This window comes from Excalfactoria chinensis, chromosome 2 (assembly GCF_039878825.1).
Source record: "Excalfactoria chinensis isolate bCotChi1 chromosome 2, bCotChi1.hap2, whole genome shotgun sequence".
In the NCBI taxonomy this organism is placed as follows: domain Eukaryota; kingdom Metazoa; phylum Chordata; class Aves; order Galliformes; family Phasianidae; genus Excalfactoria; species Excalfactoria chinensis.
The window spans coordinates 113,347,107-113,369,402 of NC_092826.1; the positions used below are offsets into that span (position 1 = coordinate 113,347,107).

General features: G+C 42.9%; 1 protein-coding gene across 4 annotated transcripts in view; it reads left to right on the forward strand.

Annotated features, from left to right (window-relative positions):
• The window catches only part of RBMS3 (RNA binding motif single stranded interacting protein 3), a 678,871-nt gene that overhangs the window by 235,857 nt on the left and 420,718 nt on the right, over nt 1–22,296 (forward strand). For 2 of the 4 annotated variants that reach the window (XM_072330497.1, XM_072330498.1), the window contains exon 1: nt 13,786–14,250. The exons of 1 other annotated variant lie outside the window; for it this stretch is intronic. In XM_072330497.1, the coding sequence (XP_072186598.1) occupies nt 14,176–14,250 (75 nt within the window). In that variant the 5' untranslated portion in view covers nt 13,786–14,175. Of the gene's footprint in view, nt 1–13,785; nt 14,251–22,296 lie in introns of those variants that run through there. One more of the 4 variants, XM_072330501.1, reaches the window with a different exon arrangement.

Here is a 22,296-nt window from a genome sequence, read left to right on the forward strand (position 1 = left end):
TCATGCTGCCTCCAGACTGTCCTGCAGGACCTGAGCATGCTTGTCGCCCATCATCCTGCTTGTACCCGCCCATCATTTTGGCTCAGGGATGGCCATTTCAAGGCTGCATGTTAGAATGCAGATTCTCTGTTCCCATGCAACTTTTTAGGACTTAGATAACTGAATCCAAATACCACCTGCCCTTTTCCCCTTGCTGATTAGTGCTGTTACAGGGCTAGCATCTGAATTAGGCACTACTCTGCTTCTTTTGTGCAGGGAGGCAACTAAATTACTGCATACATTCACAGAATGAATGATAGAATCCTTTGAGCTGGAAGGGACCCATGAAGGCCATCTAGGACAGCTCTCCTGCGACAAAAAGGGAGGCCTACAGCTAGATCAGCTTGCCTGGAGCCCTCTCCAGCCAGGCCTTGAGTGTTCACAGGGACTGGGCATCCACCACCTCTCTGGGCAACCTGTTCCACTGCCTCACCACTTCTATGTTGGTATTTACATATTTGCAGATTTAGGTACTGCACATTACATATATTGCTCACTGTAACATTGAGGAACAAGTGAATGACTGCTGAGCATGGGATCTATCACCTTTCTCTTGCAGCCCGGTACTTAATAATAGAAAAGACCAACTCAGAGAGGCATGTAGAGTGGGTCTTTCATTTGCCCTGTCCTCCTTCTCTGCTGTTTCCTCTTGCTTGATCTCTCACTTTACACCAAAGGCATGTTTCTCCTGCTGTTTGAAGAGTGCTGAGTAGAGATTAGCTTTTATCTAATACTGTGTAGTGTTAACTCCCCTTTTCCACTCAGATCGTGATGACTGCTTCAGGGTCATGCAGATGGAAATGAGAGCACTTGTCATACAGGTAGTCAAATCACTGAGCTGCTCCCCCAAATTACCTGCCCTTTATTGTAAACAGTTTCTTTTATTTCAAATAAAACTTTCAGCTGCCAAGAGAGCCACCTGCATATAAACATGCAGGTGGTGTGGTGATGGTTGCTACACGGTACACATTAGGATTCCAGTCTGAGTGATGCAGATGTTTAGGGACTTGCAATGACTTTAAGGTGACCCAGAGTTGCTAGAGTGACAAGAAGCTGGGATAGTCCTACAGGGCATTTAGTGATATTATGATACTGTGAGAACAATAGCTAAGAACTAGCTAAGAGTTGACATTTGCAGCTAAAATATGTAATGCCTGAAGAAACGCAAAGGCAACCCTTATTAATATTGGCTTTTCCTAGCAGTAAATTTGACATGTAATGATAGTCTGTAAGTGTGCAGTGCCTCTTTCCAATTAAAAAAAAAATAAATGTGCCTAGTAGTATGTCTAAGCAAGGGGCCCGGCAGTGAAGGAGAATGCTTACAGCTAAAGTAATCAGCACAGTGTCAGACAAAAAGGAGTCATGAAAATGGTTGGTGCCTTCCTTTTGGCCACAACCCTAACTAAAATATTAAATATTTAATTGTGTCCTGAAACCCCATTAACTTGGGTTTGGCTGTCAGACCAATGGGAGAAGCAAACTGCAGAATTAAGAAATTTTGACATAACCATCATGAACACAGAGGCTTTAAAACAGAGAAACCAAGCCTAAGCACCTGGGGCATGGTCCTAACTGTTGAGACAGGAACTATGAACCAAGGAGAAAAAAACACAACTGGGTGCATCCCTCTCTGTCTCCTTGCTGTTGCTCAGTGAAGTAATCACTTTTCTCATACCGAGTAATAAAAGTTGTTTGAAAGAGATCAAGGAAATATGAAGACTGCAGATGTTGTCTGGAGATTGTTATATATCATTACACAGGCAAAAACAATGTTAAAAAAGCATTACGGTTGCAAAGTCAAGTGTTCAAAAGGTATAAAATTACAGAGTAATGGTTGTCTATGCAGTTGTAATGGGCTTCTCTGTGAACACTCATTATCTTTTTATTATTCATTATAATTATCCCATTACTCATTAACCTTAAATGTGGGATCGTATGGAATTTTCCCCCTTGTTCTTTTAATTTAATTTATGTGTGGAATGGGTTTTAGCTTTAAAAAAAAAAGAAAAGAAAAATAACCTGAAAATGCCATCCCCTGGCATATTGACAAATGGATTGTCAGCAAGGTTGAAATCTTTCTATTTATCATACAGACATGGAGAGCCTCGCAGCACTGGGTTTTAATTGTCTATGTGGACCAGTGTTAGAAGGGTTGGGATGCTTTGCAGCTGGGAGTAGGTCATTGCTGTTGACAGCAGAGGTGTGCTCAACATCATCTGGGGCCAAGAAGCAGATGAGGGCTGTCCTCTCCTTTCCTCTTATATGTCGCTGCCCCTTCTATTTGACCCCATTTCATATAATCAGAGAATTGTTTGAGTTGGAAGAGACCCTTAAAGGTCAGCTAGTCCAACTCCTCTGCAATGAACAGGGATAGAGTTTGACCTTGAATGTCCAGGGACAGGTCTTCTAACACCACACCTGTGGGCAGCCTGTTCTAGGGTCTCACAACGTCTATTGTAAAAAAAACAAACACCACTTTTATTCTTATATCTAGCCTAAATCTCCTCTCTTTTAGTTTCAAATCATTTTCCTTCGTCCTATCACAGCAAACACTGCTAAAGAGTCTGTCCCCTTTCTTCTTGCAGCTCCTCTCCCTTTAGACACTGAAAGGCTGCCCTCAGGTCTCCCCAGAACCTTCTGTTCTCAAGGCTGAACAGCCCCCGCTCTCTCAGCCTGTCCTTGTAGCATTCCTTGGATGATTTTGTGTTCGTCCCCAGGATGTGCATGAACAGGTCTATGTCTCTCCTGTACTGAGGACTCCACATCTGGACACAGTAATCCTGTTGAGACCTCACCAGTGCAGAGTCTCTTGTCCTGTCTAGCTGCCCAAATTCATTTGGATCTTTTCAATGACCTGGTTGCTATCACTGATTCTTTTTCTTTTTAAATTTTTCTCTATTCTTAATCTCACCTCCCATTCTATGCAGCTATTTCCAGCTGTCTGATCATTCTCCACTCTAGACCATAATATTCATTTGCACTGGGTTCCTTCTACGTTCAGTGCTTTGGTTTATTGTCTTAGTCTTCCCTTATAACATAGGGAACATTCCCTTATAACATTCTTATCTCAGTGAGTAATAAGTGACACCCCAGCACCACAGCAGTTTCATGGTTTACAAAACTAAAGCAACACCTCCTAGCGCTGCCACAGTTAGGTGCCAACATCTCCTGCTATAGCTGTGCTGTGTGTCTCATGCCATGCTGCTCAGGTGAGACCAGTATTGCACATCATTCCTTGGGTGCCTCTGCATCCCACTTGTGCTCCCTACAGCTAAGAAGGTGGCAAGTGCCCTTCCCACTGCAAACAGAGCTCTGTGCAAGCTCCCAGGGGAATATGTACAGAAGCACTGGGGATCTATTTTTTGTGCACACAGGGAATCCCATATGTCCACATTTCGATGATTTTGTCAAAATAGGCAAAAGACACATCCCTAGCAGAAAGACTCACCCTTTGAGTTCTCACTTCCTTGAGAAACAAAAATGATAAATAGTTTGACTGAAATTTCTCAGCCTCATGGTAAGAGGAAATGACATAAAGGATGAAAATATTCAACTCAAAAGGTAAAAGTAGAAGTTAACTGAAATGGGAAATGTCAAATAATCACAGTGACAGAATGCTCTAGACCCTTCTGGTAAAATGTTCAAATAAGATTATGGGCACAAAAATGTCTCTAATGCTAAAACTCCAAACTTAAATGAAATAGGTTTTTGGGCTGGGTTTTTTGTTTGTTGGTTTCTTTGTTTTCTACTACAAATTCTTAACAGAACAAAATATACCAATCTTTGCTTTGTGGGAATGTACCAAATGGCCCAACCACAAATTATCTGCAAGCAGAATTTGTGACAGTATTTTAGTTAGAAAACTGTATCAAAAGGTTAATATTTTGTTCATACTCCCTCAGTGTGTTTTCTTCTCATCATTCTTACACTGTTATATATAAGGTGAGAAATCTTTGGCAAAATTACTTTTACATTTTAAAATGATATATTTTACTGCTGTGGGATTGTGAAAAGATAAGTACATTGATGTCAAGGATGTGCAACTTGCACTTGTTAGGAGAATATATTTCTACTGAGCAGAAACTTCTTTATATTGTTTTATTGAAAATAACTCAGGAGGAGGTGAAAATGATAGGCTCTTCAGTTTGTCAGACCCAGTTCTTCCCCTGTGAATGAACTTAATATCCTCAACTTCCACTATATTTTAAACTTCCCAGCTTTCTCCTCAAGCCTGCTGAGGTACCTCAACTGACAGGAATTCAGGTGTTAATGGCATACAGTGCTTTCTCCTGCAACCTAGCAGGATAGATTTCCAAGTAGAAAAGAGTCCTTTACTCCCCAGGAATATTTTGGCTCTACATTCAAAGACCTGAGAGATAAGTAGGAAAATATCAGTGGAGTCTAATGCATCAGTGTCTGAGAAATCAGGGCAACCAAAAAGAAAACAAGGAGAAAAGGTTAAGAAAAGGAAAGTACTCATGTTGGCAAGACAGGGGTTCGGTGGGGACAGGAATGAAGAGGAGACAAAATGGATGAAGGATTACAGAGTAGAAAGGATTTGGGAATAGGATGTTTGCAGAGGTGAATAGGGTAGAACAATAGGGAAGAGCATTTGCTGAATGTGAATATAAATCATTATAAAGTTTCCACCATCCCTTAATAAAAATACAGTAGCCTTGAGTCCCTGTGCTTTATTAAAATCTCCAGCTGGAATACATAAAAGAAAGCAGGCAAATTATTCTCAAAACTGATAACTTGTACATGAAGGAGAATGTAGAGATTTGATAAGATTTTTTTTGAAGGCAAAAGATATTTGATTGGAAAGGCTGAAGAAGACATGCATTCAGAAAGGGAGGAGGGCAAAGAAATAAATGCTGGAGGGGGAAAAAAGAGAGAAGATTTGAACTATAATTAGCATTTGCCTGTCTGCAGCAAATAAATGATCTCTTGCCCAAATAATTTTTCTGGTATGGGAAAGAGGCACCCCTGTCTCTGTTTTTGTTAGATGTTAGGTATCACCCTGACTTTTGTTCTGGAAAGTTGACAAGTATAGGATTGGGAGGTTAAACATTTATAGAGTGTGCTCTGTTTAGAATGGGCTTGGTGCTGTTTAATGGACAATGAGTTATACTGCAGCTGACAAAATACAGATTTCCAAAGCCAAATATATTCCACTCAATACATTTTCTTTGGTTATGATGGACAGTAATCTGGCATGACATAAAGTTTGATTTCGCACGGCAGGTTGCATTGGTTCTGTGGTAAATGGAAGCTGTCTATTACAAAAAATGCCATTATTCCTACAGAAGAATGAACTGATTTGAAAAACAGAGAGTGGGTTCAAGTCTCCAGCTTATCTGCACATAGAGAATTTCCTACTCGTCTCGCAGTACTGTACTTCTCTGTTTGCTGTACCTGTCCTCTGGATCGGGGTAAGGGACAATTTGAGAGCCGGAAATTCCCCCTCCATTGAGAATAGCTGCGCACAGTCTTTTGGTTCCATATTAATGAACACTTACAGTTTTTCTTGTAGTGTCACGGGAAAGCTTTACATGTTGATAACAAGGCACTAGAGGATCTACTAAGTGTTTTTATGCACTTGCCACTTCACTTCCCAATTGTGTTTAGGTGAGGAGGAGGAGAATAGCATTTTGTTGGATCCAAAGATTACGTCTACTCATAACCCGTGTTTTTAGTTTATTTATGAAACACTTTGGACTGAATAGACTATGAATTACTGTAGGGCTTACTGGGGCAAGCTAAAGTGCAAATTGCTTTTCCCAGTCATGAACTTCAATTAAAACCAAACAACCGATGAACACAGTTCACTAGAGACAGATGTAAATGCCGGTACTTTGAATAATTCCTAAACAATCTTTTCCTACACATATAGGAAAAAATAATTTTTGTTTAAGACAGACTTGTTTTAGACTTCATTTTTTTTTTCCCCTTTTTCAGGTTGAACTTTGACTGCAGTTGGGTCCAGACAGGATTCTTATGAAAAAAAAAATTAAATCAAAGATCAAATTTAGAACAACCAAAAGAAAGAAAGAAAAAAAAAAAAAAAAAAAAAAAAAAAAAAAAAAAGTCTTATTTTGAGATTTCTTCATAACCATAAAATTTGCAATAGTAGTAATTGAAAAGCAGTATTTTTACAAATGCTTTTGAATAAAGTTCTGGGCTAAATCGCAAGGGTATTGCTGTAATTTTACTGCATTTTAGAAAGGGGACTATTAACAAATTAAATGGAATTTATTAGCCAAGGCTCCTTCAGGCCTTATTTACAGCCAGCGTTAGATGAAGAGTTATTTAGTGGACAAAAAAATCCTGCCAGATATGAAAGAGACAAGAAGAAATGTGTCTTGGCATGCTGGGGAGGATAACTATGGAGAAAGCTGAAAGTACTATATTTGATAGTGAAGGAATTTCGCCTGAGATGACCCTCTGTTCTTGCCTATTGTTAACTTTTTCCCATGCAAAAAAATGCCCCAGCCTGTGAAAGTCACCTAACACCAGCTGTCTGGATGGCATAAGAACAAGCTGTTCACACATGCTGTTACAGATTTCTGGTGATATGCCATTGTGGTGCCCTACCAAAACTGAGGTTCCCCTGTGATACTATAAAATGTGGGAGATTGCTGTAACTGCAGAAGGATTGCAATTGAAGTTCACAAGACTGAGCAAGGAAGGAGGGAGGTGGAGAAAGGGTTTGTTCAAGGTCACAGGCCCAGGCAGGGGCAGCACCAGCAAACAGGACTTGGACCTCTCAACTTTCTGGGCTTACGCACATGGGGCCACTTAGTGGCGTATGCCCGCATGAGGAGCTATACTGTTATAACTCCAGCTGCCAGGGATGCTGGTACATTCATTTCAGTGAATTTTCCCATGCAGTGAGGTGCTGATCCTGGGCTTTAACCGTGACAGCCCATTGCAAGGAGGCATTCTCCCAAGGAGTGCTGTTGGAAATTTAGCAAGAGGAAGGAAAGAAATACCAAAACAAAACAGCCCTTGCTTCAATTAGAGGAAGAGATAATTCCTTTCAAGTCAAGAGGCTCGACTCCCACTGGCCTTTGTTCTTAAGCTTACCCTCGCTGCAGTTTCAGAGAGCAGTGTGAATAATGCTGGTTTGTTCTGTGATTACCCTCAGTTGGAGCACAAAATTAATATCTCACTAAGTAATTCAGTACGTGATGGGTGAAAATTCATTTAAACATGCCCTAAAAAGCTAGGATTTTCCATATTCACTGGAACTCTCTCAGTGACAATTAATTGTCTGTGTTCTTATGTGTTTATGAGCATCAGTAAACAGGCGGCATATTTACGTCTCTCCATTACCTTCAGAAATAAACTTCCTCAAGAAAAAAGCTCGCGTTTCCTGATTACGATCTGATATTAAGTAAACAGAGGGGTGGAGAAGGCGTCTAGTAAGCAGGACATTGGAGGGGGGAAGGTGGGAAGTGAAGAATTTGCTCTCTGAAATTGTGCCCCTTGCAATGCTGGTAGCATCAAGTTAATGTGCTTCAGTAGCAAAATGGCCTTGGTTACTCCTGCTGCTGTTTAGGGGCATAAAAAACTTGCCCTTTTTATATTAAGAGTATAGACTGAAGAACAGGCTCAATATTTACTGCCTTTGATGTGGAGCGGCTGTAGAAAATACAGACTTTGAAAGGCATGTCTTCTAACCTGTGTGAAATCCTGGTGTTTTCTGAATGCCTTCAGTGATTGATGTGGGTCCTATTTAAGGGTGCAGCAGTAGGACACTACATACTGTATTATTCTCCCATGTTTCCACGCTGCATTTCTCTGCCATTGGACCCCTTTTTGCACTCATTAATTTCCTCCAGCACTGAGGAAGCACCAGTCCTTACCTTCTGATCATATTTGCTTTGGCCTTCACTGTATCTCGATGGTGGTGAGGACAGACAACCACCAGTTGTTGTGATAACTTTGGACACTGCCATTGGTCAGTTGTGCCACTTAGTTCTCTTCCACATCACAGAACAAATCAACGCATTCAAGGCTTCTGAAGATATGAAGCAGGCTGTAGACAAATGATAGAGGCAACATTATTTAGAATCACAGAATATCCTGAGTCGAGACCAAAAGCATCGTGGAGTACAACTCTTGGCTACAGACAAAAATACCCCAAATTCAAACCCTGTGTCTGAAAACATTGTCCAGCTGCTCCTTGAACTCTGGAAGGCTCAGAGCTGTGACCACTTCCCTGGGGAGCCTGTTCCAGGGATTGACCACCCTCCTACTATATTTATTGTGGTTGTGTCCATTAACATCTGCAGAAAGAGAACTGCAACATATTATGTTGGACTGTCTGTACAACTGGCTGCTGGTTTCATTTGCTCGTGCAAGCAAAAGATTGTATCAAATGGAAAACGCAAACAATTTGCTATCAGTGAACGTTCACTGTTTTTCCTGAAATTTTCCGCTCTGTCACTGATGACATCCTTTAGGATTGGACCTTTAAATGTCAACCAGTGGAAACATCTGAACTACACTATTAATCTGGAAGATGATAAGATGAAAAATGATTATATTTTATGGTAGTTATGTGTCAAACCTATGCTATTGTCCAAAATCTCACCTGCTTGCAGCTCCAACTGCAATTGCCACAGCCAGATGCTGCTTGGGGAGCAGGACCAGACTGGGGTCTCTCCTTCTGGGACTCCAGGAAGGGTTTGGAAACTGTGGTGCCCCCCACTTCAGAGAGGTACCTAATTCTATTGTTGCAATGCTGTTTTGTTCCCCAGTGTCTTTTTTTCTCCACCTCCTCTATGCCTACTGCATCTGATCCTGGTTGCACCAGGATATATTGCTTGAAAGAAATTGAGTTAATTATCCTTAGGCAAATGAACCTGATAAATTAACTAACAAGTAGCAAGATACGGTGTTCATCAATGTAGTTTTAAAGTATCAGGACTGAAGGAGCTGACAGATCTAGAAATAAAATCAGTATTCCTCTTGTAACCCATTGTAAACAAGCTGTCAAGCATCACCATGGTCTCCTTTGAAACTAGCTTTAATGAGTAAATAGAGAGAATAAAAGCAGAGAGACAGTGTCAAAAATATAAGCCCAAGATAATCGTTGCTGCTTTTTTTTCCTTAGACTACTATATTGCTCTAAGTGATGGCAGCTGTACTGCTGCTGCTGAACGAAAGAATTTTCCCTAGTCCTGACTTAGAAATTGTTGATAAAAGTTTGTGCCCTACTAGAATGTGTATTACTGCTTTTCAAGAGCAAGGAGCTAGAAAATGCTTGAACTGTTACATGATGCAGATATGTGTGACTTGAGAAGCTATTTTGATAAAATAGCTACAAAATGTATTAAAGAGAGGAAGAAAAAAAGGGAAAAGAGGAAAAAGAAAAAGGGAATGGTCAAGGGAAAGGAAGATGGAAAGGGGAAAAATGAAAGGAAAAAGAAAAGGGGAAAAGGGTAAGGAAGGGAAAAGGAAAGAGGGGAAAAGGGAAAGGGGGAAAAGGGGAAAGAGAAAAGGGAAAAGGAAAAAAAAGGGGAAAGGGAAAAAAGGAAAGGGAAAGAGGGGAAGAGAAGGGAAAAATAAATGAAGGAAAGGGAAAGGAAGAGGAAAATGGAATGAAAAGAAAAGGTAGAGAGAAAGGGGAACGAAAATGAAAAGGAGGAGGAGTAAGAGAAGAGGAAAGAGTGTATGTACAACTGTATTTTATTAAAAAAAGGGCCCCTGAATTCCATTTTTCCACTCGGTGTCTGTGTTTTTCTTTTGACTCTCTTTTTGTGAATGAAGAAATCTGTATTTCATGAAATGTAAAAATACATCCAAACATGTAATTTCTCTACTTCAGTCTGCCAGGAGAAGTGGTCTCATTTTTTTTCCTGTCAGTTAACTCCAGGTTGCTTATCCACAGCATTGGTTGTTTCTGAGTTAATATCCTTTGGTGTCTGTCTTCAAATGTATTTGGCTGTCTGGTTTACAGTTGATTTGTTCCCATTTATTTCATTTCATTTCTAAATTTCCTGTCGAAGAGATTCTTACTGCTCGCCTGTCTTGCGAATCTCCCCATACATCAGGTGACACCGGTGCAGCAATTCCTTTTCAGGTGCACTGGGACTTGGCTTGCTTGCTGGATTCCCATGAGTGCCCCCGGGTCAGGGTTGATAACGAGCATCCAGTTGTGGGAAGTTGTGAAGTTTGCTTGCTGGTGCTTGCTGGGACTGAACAGCTTGTCTTTTCTTTTGAGGAACACTTATACTTAACACTCGGTAGGCAAACTGCTCTTTTAGTTTGCAAGTGGATTCGGTTATTCAAATGCACAGGCCAGAAAATGAAGGGGATTCTATTTAAACAGTGTGCTCCCAAGTCACAGATGATCTTTTTGATGTCTGTATTTTGCAAATGGAAATTTTCCATTTTTCAGCACTAGCATTTGTTCAGAGGCTGTGTGCTATCTAAATCTGCTTTTGTGGCTGTTCATTTGCATTTTTGCTCTGCTATATTGCCTCCCGCCTTCTCCCTTTGGCCCCCCACTCTTCTATATTGAATTTCTATTTTTACTGGCTTCACTCTATCTTGCATCTCCGAAGGCTCAATCATGTGAGGTGATGAGCAGACTCTGCTGCATGGTTCAAGTGCTCAGCACCTTGCCAGTATTACTGGTGTAAAGGGGAACTCAAAGCACCTGCGTGTTTAGGCTCAGTGAGGGCAAAGAATGATAGACTCATACACTCAATCATAGAACCATTTGAGTTGGAAGGGACCCTTAAAGGTCATCTAAACCAACCTCCCTGCAATGAACAGATTGCCTACAGCTAAATTAGGGTGCTCAGAGCCCTATCCAGCCTGACCTTGAGTGTCTCCAGGGATGGGGCATCCACCACCAATACGGGCAACTTGTTCCAGTGCCTCAATACCCATATTGTAAAAAAAAACTTTTATTCTTTTATCCAGTTTAAATCTCCTCTCTTTTAGTATGAAATCATTTACTCTTGTCCTATCACAATAGACTCCTCTAAAGAGTCTGTTTCCTTCTTTTCTACAACCCCTCACCTTTTAGACACTGAAAGGATGCTCTCAGGTCTTCTCAGAGCCTTCTCTTCTCCAGGCTCTCTGCCTATCCTCGTAGAAGAGGTGCTCCATCCTTTGGACCATTTGTGTGACCCTCCTTTGGATGTGCTCGAACAGGTTCATGTCTCTCCTGCACTAAGGACTTCACATCTGGACACAGTACTCCACATGAGGCCTCACCAGTGCAGAGCAGTCGGGCAGGATCACTTTCCTTGCCCTGCTGGCCATGCTTCTTCTGATGCAGCCCAGGATACAGTCGACTTTCTGGGCTGAAAGGCCACACTGCTGGCTCATGTCCAGCTTAACATCCACAAGAACAGACCAACTTCTCTTGCACCCCCTAATGCATTCCTAATTGGGAAACTTGGTACAACAGGTCAGACATGCAGTGGGGCACGCGTGGAAATCTTGTGCTGAAATCTTATAGCATGATATGAAATGCTTGCAGCAGTCAGGTGAGATAGAATAGTTCTTCCTGTCACAACATGATGGCCACAGAAAACTTTGCATGTTCAAATAGAGCTTTCAGTCAGTGTGCACAGTTTCTGTACTTCCTTGGTATTTTTGTTTTTCATTTCACCCCATACTCCACATGGGTTATTTCTTCTCTCATATTTGGTTACATCCTTTTCTAAGACTTAACCACTTAGGAAGAAAAACTGTGTTAATGTTCTTAGGGAGGAGTAAGGTGAGGGAGAAATAGCTTGAAGAGCAACCCAAATCTTGTCATGCCGAAACCACAACGCTCTGCCAAGCAATCCCTGCTCGGCCCTATAGCTACAAACCCTCCAAGTGTCAATTGACCGCCTTGGGGAGGTGGTGGGAGAGAAAGGAGCATAAGCTGGAGTATTGCTGGAGGATCACATACTGTTGGGAGAGGCAGTGGATTTAAAACTGAGCAGAAGGAGCAAATAAGCACAGGGCTGGGAGCTGGAAATACAAGTCTTCTCTGACTGTTTCTGTCTGCCTTCTGACTTTTGCCCCTGCTTCCAACTTATGTGGGACTAGCCCAGACTGCAGGACAAATAGCGGTTTGCTCAGCTGGGGTCTTTCTTCTGAGTATGTACCTGCAGGCTGTGAAGCTGGGTGGTGGCTGTGCTCTGCAGTGCTCCTCAAGATGGGCACTGTGCACTGAGAACAGAGAATGGATTCCCCAAAAGTTTCTCTCTTGAAACAAGGGTCAGACACTTGTGTGAGTGTGGCACTTCGTTGTTCCTGCTGTGTGGGCAGGTACCTGAATATTACTTGGTAATGAAACCTCAGTGTCCTGCAGGCAGTGCTTTGGGTGCACCATTGCTTCCCGTGCTGCCTATTTCCTTCTGCTGTTTCCTTTTGTCTGTTGATTGTGGGGCAGCTAAAGGAATCCACAACAAAACCCTCTGCTGACATGAACAGCGAGCTGCCCAGCGTGAAGCGTGATACTTCCATGTTCCTGTCATGTGCAAGCACGTGCCACAAACCAAAACACAGCTGGCAAGTTCAATTTTAGCTCTCCCAGCCTTGAGAAGAGTCCCTTTAAAGAAATTCTTTTTATAATTTTTTTTTTCTTTTTTCTGAAGCAATTTGGTTGATAATACAGCAGCTGACAATCCTGCTGCAATACTACCAGCGATTGAAATAGAAACAAAAAGAAACCACCACCCCACGCTTTTCCCCCCAAATTTATAAATAGTTGAAGGCACTGTAAAAAGGCCCAGGAATCTGATGACGCGCTGAAGGAATAAGCGATTTTTGTTGTTGCTGTTGTTGAAAAAGAGAAATGCAGGGGTTTGCATACAAGAGGAAACATTTTGTTCCTCACACACTTTTCTTGCTGTGATTTACTCTGTGCTCTCCAGGCCCGGCGTTATCAGCGGCCCACGCGGCCGCGATGCCCGCAGGTGTGCGTTCGCACCGCGCACGGTGCCCCGCCGTGCCCTCAGCTGGGCCGCCCGCTGTGTGCGCGCCTACGGTTCGTCGGGTCCCGAGGGGCGGCGGGGCCTGCGGGTAACTTCTGTGCTCCGTGTGCTCCCGAGGCACCCGGGGTCGGGAGGGAAGGAGTTTCCTCTTTACCCTCTTCCTCCATTTTGTTCCAACTTTCAATAAGCAAGTCTTATATAAGCGCCGTAACAAAGTATATATTTAATATGTCTGGCCCCGGGTCGCCCCCCGGCCTCTCGAGGAAGTGCTGCGTGACGGCACGGAGCCGTTTAGGAGAGGATGCGGAGGCGGGGTGGTGGCGGCGGCGGCAAGACGACGCCCTCCCCGTTCAGCGCCGCGGCTCCGCGACCTTCGGCTGCGGCGTTCGAATCACCCCACGGACACGCGGCCGCGGCGCGGGGAACCCCCGATCCCCGTGTCCCAGGGCAGCCGCGGGGGGCGGGGGCGCGGGGCGGTGGCGGGGCCTGTGCCGGCCCTCCCGGGGGAGAGGCGCGCCGAGGTCCCTCCCACCGGCGGCGCGGCGCGGAGGGGGTTTGAATGAAAGACAGGACGAGCCCCGAGCACCATGTCACTCCGTGAGGGAGGCAGCGGCAACTAGGCTGGGGAAGGCTCTTCCCTCCCCCCCCCTTTTTTTTTCTTTTCTTTTTTTTTTTCCCTTTTATTTTTCCTTTTTTTTTTTTTTTTTTTTTTTTTCCTTTTCCTTTTTTTTTCTTTTTTTTTTCCTTTTTTTTTTCTTTTTTTTTTTCTTTTTCTTTTTTTTTTTTTTTTTTTAAGGGGGGTGGGTGGGGAGCGTGAAGAGGGGAGGGCTCGAGAACGGGGAGAGGACGAGGAGAGCGAACGAGCTGAGCGGGCGGTGGTGTGGAGTTGCACTGTCTCCGCTCGCAGGACGCTCCCGGCCGGGCACGGCAGCGCGGAGTCACGCAGCGGGCAGCGGATAGGGGCTGCCACCCCCACCCCCCACAGTCGCACGCACATCGATGTCCGCGCCTGTGCGATTTGGGCTGCGCTGGAAGTAGCGGGCGGCAGACGGCGAGGAAGTCTCGGCAGCCAGCTCCGCTGTAGCCCGCACTGTCAGGAATAGCGGCGTGAGAGGAAGAAAGGCCCTGGGGCACTACACCCTGCCGCCGAGTTCCCTGCGCCAGCCAGAAGGACTCCAGCTACATGGGCAAACGCCTGGACCAGCAGCCAATGTACCCCCAGTACACCTACTACTACCCCCACTATCTCCAAACTAAGGTAGGGCGGCGGGCGCTGTGGAGGGTAGGGGCTGTGGGCTCACCCCATTGCCTGCCCCTCACTTCCCAGGCTGGGGGGCAGCAAGCTGAGGGCGGCAGGAAGGTCGTTGCCTGTGTTGGCTTTACTGATTTATTCTCATTTTCTTTCTTTCTTTCTTTTCGTTTCTTTTCTTCTTCTTTTTTTTTTTTTTTTTTTCAAGGGCCGTGTGCCTCGGCCAGTTCTTTTATTGTTTGGTCTGAACGCTATCACGAAGCCAGGCAGGTAGCGTGTTTATTGTGGCATAGGGTGAGGGCTGCTCTGGACAGCATCAAGCATGGAGGGCTTTTTTGGGGGCTCTTCCAGTGATCCGTCCAGTCCATTTGGAGCTCAGAGGTGTTTTGCCATTAGAAGAGCTGTCTGTGGAGCTCAAACTTTTAATCAGCTGTGTGAAAGATGCTGTAAGGGCTGGGGTGGACGAAGAGCTGCCGCCTGCAGATCTGGTGGAGTTGGTGGCAGTGGGTTGCGCTGCTTTCAGTATCTCATTGCATGGCGAGGGTGAGACGGCCGCACTCTGCTGCGCTAAGAAGGTCTGAAAATAGAGGGCAGCTACTTTCAGAGTGTGTATCTGCTCAAGGGCTCTTTTCTTTTCTGTCTTTCTTCCCAGTTGTAAAAATGCCAGTGGACCAGAGAGCAGGCCTGTGTCCTCGACAGGGGCTGAGCGAGGTTGCTGCTACCTGGCCATGAGTTGGTTAATTAAAGCCTCGTTTCAGTAATGTCATAATGTCATTGTGGAGCAGTCTGCTTGCTGAAAAGATTTCCTGAGTGACTGAGTGATGGTAATAGAAGAGATCCCTAAAGCTAAAGTTTGCAAACCACGTTAGAATAATAATAATAATAATAAAATAATAGTAAAAAAGCAACAACAAAAAAAAGACTGCTTGTGAGCATAACCTCACAGCCACAGTTTCAGTCACTAAAGCAGCACCCATTTTTGTGGAAAAATAATAGCCAGGGCACACAGACATGCCTCTGCCCCCGCTTACACACGTGGTAGATTTAACACATGGGACCTTTGACGTGTGCCTGCGTGTGTGAGGTGCCGAGGGGGGGCTGACTGTGCAGACTCTGAAGCACATTGGTCTGCTCGCTGCTCTGATGGTGGAGTTATATTGCCCCGTTAATGAAATTACTCTCCCGTTAACATTTATGGCCAGACTGCTGCATGATATAAATTAACTAATTGTCAAAACTGGGAATCGGGCTGCTCTGAGTCGTGATGACACCAGAGCCACTCAATATGATTACAGCCTGTAATTTGTCACAGGGTTACCCCTCGTTTGTTTGCTCTTTCTTTCGTTGTGTTGTGCAGGTTTTTATATAAAACTTAACCTCTTCTTAATTTTATATTGGAGTGATTTTTATTGCTTTTATTTATTTATTTATTCTTTTTTTTTTTTTTTTTTTTTTTTTTTTCCTCCTCCTTTTTCTTTCAAGGTCGATCCAAATTGCATTTTACCTTTGTGACCATTTAGTGTGTATTGTTGCTGTTGCAGCAGCAGCCCCTCACTAGCTCGTATGCGATATTGCCCATAGCTTTAACTGTTTGGGGGATTGGGGGATGCAGGCTGATGCTATTCCTCAAAACGTGGCAAGCCAAGGACATGAAACAATTGATGGTGTTTTTTTTGAAAGAACAATAGCCTCGAGTATTGGAGGAGAAATATTGGACATTCCATGCCTTTTACTCACGTAGCTTACATTTTGTCAGTCCTTTTTTCCTCCTCTTTTTTGCTCTTTCTATTTTTAACTTCATAAAATAAGCTTTTTAAGGAAATAAACCTTGCATTTCAGCTTAAAATAGCAACATTTTTTTTTTTTTTTTTTTTTTTTTTTTTTTTTAATAAGCATTGGGTTAAAAAAAAGAAAAACCCACAGTAAGGAACAGCTAAATTAAATGCCCTTTTAATAGCTGGTATATAAAATTATCAACCTGGTGAAAAGTCACGTGTGACCGTCTCCGCACACATTACTGCAAGGACAGGTAACACTGCAAATGAGTAGTACGGTCTATATGATGCTAGTTTTCTTTTTTTCCCTTGCGCTGTGCAAAGTGCGTGTGTAAAACCTAAATAATAAACACATACACACATGCATATATGGAGACGCGTGTAGGAGTTTTTCCTCCTCTGTAGACCCTGAGAGTTTGGAGCAGCGCAGACAGGCAGCATCTGGATTTTGTTACCTTGAAGCTAGCCATCAGCTTCTGGGACATTTTAAAGCAGTTAGACCCATTGTGTGTCTAAAGCTAATATTCGGGTAATCAAATAACATTGTGGCGGAGAGCTGTATCTTTTATCATGCCTGTTTGAGAAACTCATATTAATAAGCCCCTGAGTGACTCCAATTGTACTGTGAGCTTCAACTTTTTATTTTTCCAAAACTCTTCTTTGTACCAAACGTGGTAGGATTCATCTCTTCAGAAAGAATATCTTTTCATGTTCACAGTCATGCGTGCTGAGGTGGGGGGGGGGCAGGGAGGGAGGGAGGGATGCATCCATTTGCAATTAAAGGCGAGATTCTAGGATTTCTTGTGCCATTTGTGTACAGCTTGTGAAGCACTGAGGCAGTGTGGTAAAGTTCTGAGATCTCTGCTCCCTGGCATGTCTGGGTGAAGCGCCGCGTTGTGCTGTGCCTGTTTTGTGAAGTTGTCTCAGTTGCTCTCTGAGAAGCGCTGCGTTACTGTGAACCACGTCCTTCTCTTGGGGGAGCACGGAGCTGCCTAAGATCTGAGTCTACAATCTGTGTTTGTATCTTCCAACATAGCTAGCACATTGTTATGCTGAAATGGTGTAAATGAATAGCTATACGGGTAATGGGATTATAAATAGGAAGAAATGGATTCCATATGTTTGTTTGATTGATTTGAGTTCTTAAAGTGTTTTGTGGCCTTTTCTGCAACATGAAGCACGCACTCTTATTATTCGGTTTACTCACGCTTCTTAATTAGCAGATGCCACCACTGAAGCTATGACTTCAGTTGCAGGTTTAGACAAACTCCACGTCATCCAAAACTGAAAAAAAAAAGAAAAAAAGAGGGGCAGAGTAGGCCAATTTGTGAGACAATAGCAAGGAATTCAGTATGTCTCCTAAGGACAAGCACTGAGTTGGAGGAAATATAGAACCTTATTTTTGTCCTGTTGCTGTCTGACAACAGCAGTTTGGAAGTATGATGTTTGAACTTCTCCAGGCTGAGAGTGGGGCATCTTGCTCGGAGTTTACTTCAAAAGGAACATATATATATATATATATGTACTTTTTACTCTTGTAAGTTAAAGATAGTCATACGGTCTCGCTGCAAAGAATATTGCAAGGAGGCAATACTTGATGAAAACCTACAGCAACTTTGCATTAGATTTTGAGCTGTTAAATACATTTAATTAGCTGCATCCTCACTGATGGCACGACTTCTCAAGCAATTGGTTTACAGCAGTGTGTTGTGAATGGTCACGTGTAAAGTGATAACGAGATGAAAAATCTTGCATTGAGGTCCAATTGTATTTCTTTAGTTTCTTGCTTGCCAAAGCAAATTCTTTTCTTTTTGCCCTTTCACACAATGGAAAAGCAAAACTGAGCAATGTTAACTTTCATGTAATGATTTGAAGAGGGAAAAAAAAAACACTCTAAACTATCTGAATGTGTTTGAAAGAGCCTCTTTAATTTAGTAGACGCAATGTTTTATCTTTGTCCTCTGCAGCTTATGATTAGACCTAGTGCTGAGGAAGCCCGCTCAGCAGCCTACAGAAAAACCCTGAATCATGAGGGTAGGAAGGAGAGAGTGTCACAGTTACCTGCAGACAGGAATTGCTTGTTTTATGATCACTGTACTTGCTTTTGGGGTAAAAATATGCCAATTAGCAGCTATTTCTGTGTGATTTGCTTTCATGCATTCTCCAGATATTTCCTATCTATTAGTCATGGCTTGGGTTGGGAGTTTAACTCTTACTGTGTTGACTTTCCTGCCTAAAGAGGAGGCTGAAATACCCGCAACAGGGAGATAGCATCAGCTGTCCCCACAATGTGTGTTAATCCCGATACGCCCAATGCACACTTGGCTTCTGTCTGTGTTCACAAGTGCAGTTTCCCAACGCCTATGTGAATACAGTCCTTTCTTCGCGGGTGTGAGAAGAGTGCGGCCCAGCCTGCAGGCAGGAGGGGCTGAATGAGCGTGGCCGTGGCACGGCAGGGACCTGCCCCACCTGAAGAGCAACCAGCTGGGGAATGCAAACAGGTGTACCCAGCTGTGCTTCAACTCCAGAAAGTTGCTTTGTGAGTGCACGTTTGGGTGTGTGCGTTTGGATGAAGTCCTCTGTTTTGTTTCGCTTCCTCTTTTCCTTTTTTTAGGGCATTCTTTGGCACACGGGGAGCAGGGACCTCGTTCAGCCGCACGCCACCAGGCCGCCTCCCTGCATGCTCCACCGGCCGCTTTTAGAAAGTGTATTTTTGGAATCGGCACGAAGCTCTCTCCTCTCTTCACCTCATACCTACCAATCCTGTGCTTTTTTGTCGCTCGTGTTTCTGCTTAGCGAGTTTACGGCGTTCCCTGCTCTCGGCCATCTGGTCCCGCAGAAGGCCTTGAAGAGAGCGTTCCAGCTCTGGCGCTGCCTGACAGGCCTCCTTGGGCTGGTGGTGCTCGGGGCCTGGTGTGAAGCAGGGGTCAGGTGTAAGGAGTAATTCATCAACCACACACTGATTTCAGGCTGCATTTCCAACCATCTGCAGCTTGGATTGCCGCCAGAGCTCAAAAGTCTTGCTGGAGCCCATGTGATAGTGCCAGAGTGGAGGCAAACACTTGCAAATAGAGGAGTGCATTTCGAGGAATGAAGTTGATTTGCGCTGAGCCCTCATTGGATTCAGTGTGGTGTGTCGTGTTTTCAGTGCCTCCAAGAGCTGCCTTAAGGGCTCGTGGGTTTGTTGAAGTTAAAAATGTGTAAGGCTAGTCGTAATTTTGGCAAAAGCATTAATACCCAATCCTAGTGTTTTTGCCAGTTGCTTTAAACAATAAGGAATGTAAAAGCGGTGATCTTCTGGAAAACACATAAATATATGAACTTGTTCATTTCTCATTACTGTTTGTCATGCGTGAATAAAAATGTTCCTGTTTCTGCAATGGTTGTGTTAATGTATATTGAGATAACTTTGAATCTCTTTGTTGGTCTTCCTTTCATGTGGTTTCTCAGTATGGTTTTGTTGAAACACAAAAGGTGGGAAAACAATATCCAAATATTCCAATTATTTAGCTTTTTTGAGCATTCGTATTCCTGCGTGCCATGCAGGTTTACCTTGCAAGAATATGCATTACTTCCATAGGGAGATTCTTAAGTTACAAGCATTGGTCAGATTAGGCTACGTATGTGCTACTGTATCTGTTAACACCCGGAGCTTGCTGTAATGTAGAATAGTCGAGACAAGGCGCCCTTCCAAATTACTGACTTGATTTTTTTAACGCCCGTGGGCTTTCGGAGTTTGCGTGATGGTGTATTTGTACTTGAATTCAAGTGTCATTGTAAAAATGGTCAGGCTGCTAGCTCCTAAATTTCCGTGTATTAAGAAGTAGATAAGAAAAGACATGTTCCAAGCAGGATGCCTGAGTTCATTTCAGGTCTTGCTGTTAAGTAGCCTGAATAGCATTCTTTCTGCATGTAATTTCAAGCAGAGCTTTTTAATTGCTATTTTTTTTTTCTTTTCTTTTTTTTTTCTGGTGTGGGGAAGTAGGTTTGTCGCTATCTATACTCCGGACAGAGACTTCAAGTTCACTTGCAAACAAGTCCATTCCAGAGTGTCCAGGAAGAGAAGCAGATTTTAAAGAATGAGTTGGCTGTTCTTATAAATTTGTTTTGTTTTGTTTTTCTTGAAGAGAAGTCTTTTAATGTTAGAATTTTATGTAGAGGGAAAAATGGTTGATGTGTCTCCAGAACTTGCTTCCAGTGCTGCATTAAAATTGTGTTTTGTAACAGTCTCATCAGCTACAGCTGTATGTGATTAAATAGTGTAATATCAAAAGCATGTGTGAATAAGAGCTTTTATGATATAGTTGTTCCATACCAAAGACTGCAGATGGGCAAAGAAGGGAGGCTGAGAGCAGCGATTTGCACAGATACTGTCAGTGCGTATGTTGTGAGTCTTTACGTAATGCTGTTTCGCAATAGCTTTCCCACTCCTATGGGCGGTGTTGAGTGTTGGAAGGGAGTTTACTCCTAAACTTTTTCACTGTGAGAGCTGCTCTCACTGTGCAGTGCATCCTCCTGAGAGCTGTGCTTGCTCATGCAGAATATTTCCAATATGCAGAATATTACTAATATTTCATGTAGTTGATTAACGCTGGTATTTCTGAATAGAAATTACAGTCATACAGGTCTGTTCTGCTTCCCTTAAAAAATGAAAGGACTTCAAAGTTGTCCTCAGTAATGCGGAATCAGTTCCGCAAAGCACATGCTATTCTCTGGGGTGAAAACCAGGACAACTGAACATACGGAGTTGTGTTATTGTTGTTGTTTGTTATTTTAAAAAAATACGGATTAGAAAAGAAACAAGAACTGTCAAAATGATGCTATGTTGTGCTATGTTGTACAAATGAGCAGGGACGTATCTGATGTTTTAAAAATCTGGTGTGTTTTGGGTTTCCTGTGGCTATATATATATATATATATATTTCAGTGCTGTTTATGTTTATCCTAATTTATATTATTACAGCAGGTTCCCCCCCCCCCGCCCCCCCCCATGGTTTTCTGCTCATTCTGTCTTTATTTGTCTCTCTCTGCCACATTGAGATATGATTTATACGTAGCAGAAGTTTCATTGAGTCATATGAGATGTCTGACATGGAGCCTGGTGCCTGTAGTGAACATCAGCAATTTCTGCATGAGAGTGAACATGGTTATTCCACAAAAAGTAAGAATAAACCCAAGGACTTGTTTTGCTTTTATTTGTATTGTTCTTGAGGTAAAAATGCTGCAAGGCTTGTTGGAAATTTGAAACAAGTCAGTTTTTTTTCTCTGTAGGTCTTTCCTGACAATGCAAAGGTTCTAAATGAAGAAGTGAAGCAAAGGTTACTTGCTGTATCTGTAGTCCCACATTAGAAGGTCCAGCTGAATTCCTTTACCACGCTGTCTTTTTGATCGCTGCTTTACATTAAAGGCTAATCTCTTCTAGAGGTTTTTATTAGCTGAGAGAATTTTCAGGCCTGACTTTGTCAAGTAAGAGAGATCATTTTTTTTCATACTTACGGATGCAAATATTTTTTTCTTTTTTTCTTGTTTGTTTCTGTACTTGATTGCTTGTGACAGTGGTGGGAATAAATTTCCTTCCCGCTTATTAAACATAGCCATTTATCTTAAATAAATAAATATTTTTATTTTATTTCTAGTAATTTATGCAGATTAAATTGTTTGGACAGATTTTCTATAAGGACTCCTCTGCTAATTGAATTGACTTGATTCAGATGCAAATGAACGAAATAAACCACACGATCTATAGAGATCGTAGTAGGAGCCAGAAGACACATATGATTGCATGTTTACGATGTAAAGCTCTCTGATGTTTTGTTCCTTGTTGGTGTCTCCTTGACACATGTTTTTATGGATGGTGCCATGTGGTTGGTGTCAATTTATAGGCTGTCATGTAGTGGAAGTGATGTCAGTTCTCTGTAATTCAAAGTTATCCAAGTTGGAAAGTCGTTGAGCAGATTTGTATCCCCAGGTTAAATCAAGCTGCAATTTGTTTTTATTTTGTGAGTTGGCATTAATAGATTAAATCCTAAAGGTGCACTTAAATGCTTCACTTCAAGGTGCAGGACAGGCTGACGCAGTGCCCATTTAACCTGTTTGCAAGAAGCACTCTGGTTATCCAATACAAAACACACTGTTACAGAGTTGGCTTCCTGGATGAGAAGCTGGTAACCTTTGCTTAAGGCTTTCTGGAGGGTGAGAGACAAACTGAGGATACAGGTGCTGTGAGGCAGTGAGAGCAGGGGACTGGTATGGACATAAGGACGCAGCTGGCAAAACCTTG